This window comes from Portunus trituberculatus, chromosome 48 (genome assembly GCF_017591435.1).
Source record: "Portunus trituberculatus isolate SZX2019 chromosome 48, ASM1759143v1, whole genome shotgun sequence".
NCBI classification, from domain to species: Eukaryota; Metazoa; Arthropoda; class Malacostraca; order Decapoda; family Portunidae; genus Portunus; species Portunus trituberculatus.
This window is the reverse complement of record NC_059302.1, coordinates 10,052,657-10,060,924: the sequence shown is the minus strand read 5'-3', so window position 1 is coordinate 10,060,924 and position 8,268 is coordinate 10,052,657. Positions and strand designations below refer to the sequence as shown.

General features: G+C 41.0%; 1 protein-coding gene across 4 annotated transcripts in view; it reads left to right on the top strand.

Annotated features, from left to right (window-relative positions):
• The window catches only part of LOC123498718 (hemicentin-1-like), a 131,521-nt gene extending 128,050 nt beyond the window's left edge, over positions 1–3,471 (top strand). For all 4 annotated transcript variants that reach the window (XM_045246096.1, XM_045246097.1, XM_045246095.1 and 1 more), the window contains one exon: positions 3,166–3,471. In XM_045246096.1, the coding sequence (XP_045102031.1) occupies positions 3,166–3,284 (119 nt within the window). In that variant the 3' untranslated portion in view covers positions 3,285–3,471. The remainder of the gene's footprint in view (positions 1–3,165) is intronic.
• The last annotated feature ends 4,797 nt before the right edge of the window (positions 3,472–8,268 follow it).

Genomic DNA, 8,268 nt, shown 5'->3' with positions numbered 1-8,268 from the left:
ATTTTTACTTCCTTTTTTTTCCTCCCTTTCCTCTGGTTTCCTTATATCTTATCTCTCATATTTTCTCGTATTTTCCACTTTCTCTGTCTCTCTTTCTCTCATCTCCTCACTTTTTCCTCTTTGTCTCTCATATTCTCTGTCTCTCTGTCTCTCTCTCTCTCTCTCTCTCTCTCTCTCTCTCTCTCTCTCTCTCTCTCTCTCTCTCTCTCTCTCTAATTTCTTCTTTCTTTTTCTATATCTTTTCTTATTCTGTTCCCTTTCCTGTTATATCATTCTCTCTATTTCTCTTCTCTCTAATCTTTCTTTTCTCTTATTTTCCACTTCCATCTTCCTCCCTTCCTTCCTTCCTTCTCTTTCTCCAGTCCTTTTATCTCCATTTCTCTCTCATGTGGTATATTTTCCTCTTTATTTCTCTCTCTTTCTTCCATTCTTCTTCCATTTATCCTAGTTTCTTTTCCTTCTCCTATTTATTTTCTCTTCTTCCATGACTCCATTTCCTCCTTTACTCTTTCACACTTTACCGTTCTCTTTCTCTCTCTCTCTCTCTCTCTCTCTCTCTCTCTCTCTCTCTCTCTCTAATAAGTTCTTTTCTTTTTTATGAAGGGATTGGTTAAATAAATATGAAGCAGAGAGAGAGAGAGAGAGAGAGAGAGAGAGAGAGAGAGAGAGAGAGAGAGAGAGAGAGAGAGAGAGAGAGAGAGAGAGAGAGAGAGAGAGAGAGAGAGAGAGAGGGGAGATTGAGACGGTAATAAAGGAAAAACGACAATTTATGTGTGTGTGTGTGTGTGTGTGTGTGTGTGTGTGTGTGTGTGTGTGTGTGTGTGTGTTAATTTTTCTTTTTCCCCCCTCCTGAGTTTATGGAACATTTGAAGACTTACAGCCACGCAACTCTTCTTTCTCTCCTCTTCCTCTTCCTCCTCTTCTTCTTCCTCCTCCTCCTCCTTCTCCTCCTCCTCCACTTCTGACAATTTCTCAATGTTATGTTCCTTCTCCCAAAACTCCAACTCCTCCATCTCTTCTTTCTCTTCTTCCTTTTACTTCAAGCACGCCAATCTTCCTTCCTCCTCTTCCTCCTCTTCTTCATCTTCATCCTTCTCCTATTTCAGGCACACCAATCTTCACTCATCCCTCTACTCCTCTCCTCCTCCTCCTCCTCCTCCTCCTCCTCCTCCTCTCCTCCATCTCCTCCTCGCATATCTCTGAATCACTGATACACATGGCAAGACAATATTCAGTTATACACACACACACACACACACACACACACACACACACACACACACACACACACACACACACGACAAGCCTCTTACGCTACAAAATAGGCAGTTCAGGCAGTCAAGCATCACGTTTTCCCTTTCTTTTCTCATTTTTTTTACTGTAATCTTACCTCTCCCGACAATAACAGATTTTGTGCCACTATATACCTCCTGTCTTTCTTCTTTGGCTTTATACTTACACACACACACACACACACACACACACACACACACACACACACACACACACACACACACACACACACACACACACACACACACACACACACACACACACATACCATTTAACAAAACATAAATGAGCCTGTGTGTGTGTGTGTGTGTGTGTGTGTGCGGGGGCAGGGAGAGGAAAGGTGTAAATACCTGCGAGGCGTCTTATTACCTGTCCTTGTCTACCTGTGAAGCAATCTAGTACTTTTATCACCTATGACCTCTTAGTTAATTAATCCGTCCTCCTGCCTGTGTTAATTTGTTTATTTTTGTGTCTGAGTATGTGTTGATCTGCTTGTCTATCGCCAGTATTCAGAATTGCTTTGCCCTTTCCCGAAGACTATTTTCAAAGGCTCTGCTTGAAGATACTCATGTTTTCAAGGGTATTTTTTATTGTTTTAGCGATGGATTAGCAAGATTTCTAGTTCATAAGGAGAAACTCTTGAAAACCCGGGTACTCGTCTATGGGGACTTCAAAATCTGTCTTGGTGAGAGAGCAAGGCGTTTTTGAATATGGCTGTATATGTCTCCTGCTTGTCTATCGTCTGTCTATCCGTCTGTCTGGCTACCTTTTCTACTTTTTTTATCTGATTGTCGCCTATTTACCTTTCTATCTGTCTGGCTCGAGTCCTGTCTTGTGCTTGTCGTCTCTTTATCTGTCTATTTATTTGTCTGTCGTCTACCTTTCTACTTTTCTATCTGATTGTTTGTCGCCTGTCTACCTCTCTATCTGTCTGGCTCTTGTCCTGTCTTTGTGCTTGTTCTCTTTATGTCTATTCATTTGTCTGTCTGTCGTCTACCTCTGTTCTCTCGTCTATCTGCTTACCTGTGTCTGTGTAATTTCTAGTATTCAACGGTACACTGTTTCTTTCAATGTTCAATAATTTTCGTCATGATCACCAATGTTTTTTTTTTTCTTTTTATGTATCCATTCACATGCTGCTGTTTCTGGTACTGTACAGCTTCAAGGCAACTCGGATATTAGATCAGCCTTTCATTTGAACGTTATGTTACCTTCGTTTCTTTATCTGGGATCGAATATTTTGCTTTTCATTTTCCTCCGGGGTCAGTTTCAGTATCAAGAAAAGAAAAAAGAGTAAAAGAAAAAAAATGTTAACTTCCTATTCTTTCTCTCTCTGTTTATTTCCTGTACCAACACCTAAACTTTTCTCTTTCCGTGCTGCGAATCTTTACAGAACGAAAATAAATATAATAAAAAGTAATGGACATGTACACAAAACTTACCCAACCAAGTTCTGCCTTTATCCCTCGCTTTATACACCAATTCAACACCTACCTATCAAACTAACAAATACCTTTCTGTCTCTCTCTCTCTCTCTCTCTCTATCTCTGTCTATCTATTTTTATCTATCTATCTATTTATTTACCTATCTCTCCCTCAGTGCCTACCAAACTAACTCAAAATCATGTAATGGACACATACCTAAGCCTTACCCAACCAACTCCTCCACTTATCCCTCACTGCAACATTTAACAACCTCCTCTATCTCTCCTCTCTCACTCTCTTTCCTTCCGTGCCTACCAAACTAACTCCTGATGAACCTAAGCCTTAACCAAACCAACTCCACCTTTCATCCCTTACTCTCTACTCCAATACATCACCAATCTAGCTAAACCAACTAACATCTTTCTCTCGTCTTCCATGCACACCCAGGAGAGCAGCCCGCCGCCATGCAAGGAGGGGAAAGTGCCGGAGTTCACTGTCCCGCCCGCCTCACACAGCTGCTCCTCGCGGTGACAGTAGCCAACGTGCACCACCTGGCCGGGAGATAGTGAAGTGATCCTCAGCGCTCCCTGCAGCCTTCCCTCTCCCCCTCCTGTGCATCTCCTGTGTGTTTCTAAGTGTGCTCTAATCCTAAGGTTCTCTGGTGCTGTGGCTGTGTGACTCCTGAGGCTCTGTGTGTGTGTGTGTGTGTGTGTGTGTGTGTGTGTGTGTGTGTGTGTGTGTGTGTGTGTGTGTGTGTGTGAGAGAGAGAGAGAGAGAGAGAGAGAGAGAGAGAGAGAGAGAGAGAGGGAGGAGGATATGGACCACACACACACACACACACACACACACACACACACACACACGCACACACACGCACACACACAAGACTAGTCAAAACACCATCCAAGCATTTTACTCACGGCCTTCCTTGTATTATGTCAAGGAAGACGAGAGGAGTGAGAAGCGTGGAAAAGTAAAACAGAGTGAAGGACAAAACATATTTACATCCTGACTCACTCTCACTCCCTCTCCCTCTCCTTCTCTCTCTCTCTCTGCCTAAGGGTCTCAGGTCTCGCCACAGCACCTTGCTAAATACCTGCTGTGTTCACCTGCCCACCGCTCGCTCATCTGGCCATAGTAGCAGCAGCAGCAGCGGGAACAGACAGGTAACAGCAGCAGCAGCAGCAGCAGTGACAGCTTCCTTGCAGTACATTGTAGTCAAACCGATCTAGAATATTTGCCTTTGTATTCAATTCTAACATAAAAAAAAGAGAAAAAGTTGCAAATAATTGACCATAGGGAATCCCACTCTATTATTGATTATTGTTATTACGTATCATTATTATTATCACTATTGTTATTATTATCATTATTATCATCATTATTACTATTATTATTATTATTGTTACAGGTGATATGACACTCCTATCATCGCCAGTCCAGCCACCTCATCTCCTCTCCTCCGCATCCCCCTCCCTTTCCCCCATAGACCCTCACCCCTCCTCCCGCCCACCAGTAGACACCTAGATGCATTTGTATGTATATCGCTTTTAAAAACAAAACAAAAATGTCATTCACACGCTCCTTTTTATGTTTTCTTTTTTCTTTATTTTTTTTAAAGCTACACACACACACACACACACACACACACACACACACACACACACACACACACACACACACACACACACACGAGGGAATTTAATCGAATGAAAGACAGGTTAACTAACTGAATAACTCTCTCTCTCTCTCTCTCTCTCTCTCTCTCTCTTCCTATTTGCTTTGGTGCTATCGTCCCACTCATAACTTCCTATGTATTCTTATCTCCCTTTATTTCCTTTTTCCTCCCCCCATTTCTCTTCTCTTGCCTCCCACCTCCAAGAGAGAGAGAGAGAGAGAGAGAGAGAGAGAGAGAGAGAGAGACACACACACACACACACACACACACACACTCTCTCTCTCTCTCTCTCTCAGCCAGTCAACCCAAGCCTCATTACACAGAAACGCTTGCACACAGCCCACACGAGTACTATGAAGCAGAGACGCGAGGCCGATTCGAAGCAGCAAATGAGGCCACTTCGGAGCTTCACACGAGCCCAATTTGAACCAGAGAGAGAGAGAGAGAGAGAGAGAGAGAGAGAGAGTTTTATTACTATTGCCTGTGTTATTAAAAGTGTCAGGTGTTTGAACATGACAAAAGTGAACTTATTTTTATCGGTATGAAAAGGAAAGATGAATTAATGCGATACTGAAAAGTAAGTGGTGGTGGGAAGGTATAAGAGACGATGAGAGGTGAGAAACGGATAGGTGGGATGGCGATGATAGGCAAATTGATGTACATGGGGTGGATAGAACGAACAAAAATAGATCTATTGAGTTCATTTAGTAGATTTTTACATTTTAATCTATTTCATGTTATTCAGTCATGTTTGGTAAGCGGTGCACTGGCCTAGACAAACAAAATCCTGTATGAAAAGAGGCCCACTAAAGGTGCTCGTCCATAGAGAGTACAGCTAAAAAATATGCAATATTTGAGAGGCATCTTGAATTCACCCCCCCTCCTCTCTAAAGTACGTATGATGCAAAGCTGTCAGTACAAACAGAAAGGAAAACATTGAAACATTTTTTAAGTAGATATACAAAGTCGCCATTACGAACAAGAGGAAAAGCATCTGTGACCTTTCGGGAGTAATGTAACGAAGTTGGCAATAGTTACAAACACGAAGGAACAGTAATAATGTTCTTTGAAGTAACGTGATACAAAGCCTCGAGTACAAACATGAAGGAAAGTAATATTTCTTTCAGTAGATATCAAGAAAGGTCATCACAACAGACACAATGTAAGAATAATAATAATATTTTGACGCACATACGATGCAAAGTAATTATAAACATTTTTTTTTATCTATAATCTTTTGTAAGAACGATAAAAAGTTGCCATTGCAGAACCCAAAAAACAAAATAATGTCTTTTAAGTAGATATAATACAAAATTACCGTTAAAAACAAGAAACAAAACGATAATGAATTTTTGAACTAGATATTGACACAGAATCACCATTAGCAACACAAAAACAAAACGATAATATATTTTTGTATGAAGCAGACATGCTCGAAACTCTTCATTACAAACACGAGGCAAAACAGTCACGGTAATTGAAGTGAGAAACTCGTCCACACGTGACAAGAGTCTTATCAGCGGCCAGTGCAGCCTCGCCTTCACTGTGCTGTTGATTCAGTTCGGGGTTGCATCAATACGCAATTATTGGTTATATTGGTCGAATAAATAGCTACAAATACACATAGATAAACAAACGCAATTACCCACTCACAGATAAACATTACGCACCCTCACCCACGCACTCATAGATGAACAGACATCCACCAATTCGACACACACACACACACACACACACACACACACACACACACACAACAGTGACAAGGACAGCCACGTCTTAGATACTTGACTTTATTAACGACGAGTGTGTTAATAAAAGATCGAGATAGAATGGACGGAGTGAATTCTTTTACATTTTTATTCATTATTGACGAGTGTGTTAGTAAAAGATCGAAAATTAATAGACGGAGTGATTTATATTTACTTATTTTTTTCATAAGTGACGAGTGTGTTTTGTTAAAGATCGTGAAAGGATGCAAGGAGATATTTATTTATTTATTCATTTTGGAATGTGTGTTGTTATGGATTCCTACAGTGTTATTGAACGTTCCCCGCCGAACTGCCAGGCTATAATTATCTCTTAAACTCTCTCATGAAGGGTTGCAACTGGTGATTATGCACACACACACACACACACACACACACACACACACACACACACACACACACACACACACACACACACACACATTTAGTTAATCTCATCGGGGAAAAAAAAGCATGAAATGAAAACTGAAAAAAAGAAAAGTTTGCCACATAGTTTTTTTTTTGGTGATGACTGAAAAAAATGATAAAATACACAGTCTAAAATAAAAAAAAAAAAATAGAAAAAAACACGAAAAAAAATAATCGGAACTTCCACCCACGAACACATAGGTGAAAAAATGGAAGGTTATATTTTTCGAGTACATTGCCACAACAACAACAACAACAACAACAACAACAACAATAACAACAACATCGGACTCCCCCCCCCATTCCACGGTACAATGGCGCTCATTAGCAAGTGGTAAACAACTGTGTCGGGGCAAAAAAAAAAAAAAAAAAAATTAAATCATCCATCTCAACACAAGAGAAAAATAACGAAAGAGAAAAAAGGAGTAGAAGAGAAAAAAAAAGCGAATAGGAGAGGAGGAAACAAAAGATTGACGCTATCTTTGGTGTTGTATTAATTAGTTCATGTTAACGCTAATTGGAGGAGAGAGAGAGAGAGAGAGAGAGAGAGAGAGAGAGAGAGAGAGAGAGAGAGAGAGAGAGAGAGAGAGAGGTACAGAGAAACTTGCTCGACATTAATGAAATACAGAAGGGAACGGAAGAAAGAAAGGCAAGGAAAATAAATATCACATGGAGATAACATAGAAAAATATACACAAGAAAAACGAAACAAGATGGAGTAGGAAATAAAACACATAAAAAGAGGAGGAGGAGGAGGAAGAAAAGGAATGCAAGAGAATACAATATTTCCTTAAAGTTTAAAGTGTAATTGACATGCAGCATACAGATTCTCTCTCTCTCTCTCTCTCTCTCTCTCTCTCTCTCTCTCTCTCTCTCTCGCTGCTTATACAGGTGGGGCAGGCAAGAGCTTGTGTTAACAGTTGCCAGCATTTCACATCCAACTGGTTCTCAAAACGGGCCGCGTGTGTGCATTGTTTTCCTGTGCCTGTTTTTATCCCGGACGCTACCAGGAGATAGGGAGAGGTAGGGAGAGAGGGGGAGAGGTGACCTGGGTAAAGGTAAGGAGAAGGGTAGGATGGGAAGGGAGAGAGGACAAGGAGTAAAGAGAGAGAGAGAGAGAGAGAGAGAGAGAGAGAGAGAGAGAGAGAGAGAGAGAGAGAGAGAGAGAGAGAGAGGAGGAAATGGAGGTGAATGGGTTGGGAAAAAAATAGGGTTGATGTCAATGTTTGGATTCAGTATCCTCTCAGCCTTAAATACAAGTAAATCTCTCTCTCTCTCTCTCTCTCTCTCTCTCTCTCTCTCTCTCTCTCTCTCTCTCTCTCACGACAAAAGAGACTATAGAGCCAAATAATGTGAGGTTTGTTTTTTTCTTTGTGTTCTTTTATTCCCCATTCTTTATTCTCCTCTTCCTCCTCCTCCTCCTCCTCCTCCTCTTCTTCCTCCTCCTCCTCCTCCTCCTCTTCTTTTTCTCTCCTTTCTTACTCCTTTTCCCCTGGAAACAGTAGTTCTTAACTAATCTTTCTTCTTTTTCTTATTTTTCGTGACAAACATAAGAAGGACGCTGGGAAAGTAGGGGATGGGGAGGAGCCTTGGTCTCTGCTTTCTCAGGTGTTGCTATACATTATATGACGTAGTTTGGCAATTAGCGACAAAAGGTTTGTTGCTGCTACTTTTTCTTTTTGCCGTTTTTAGGGA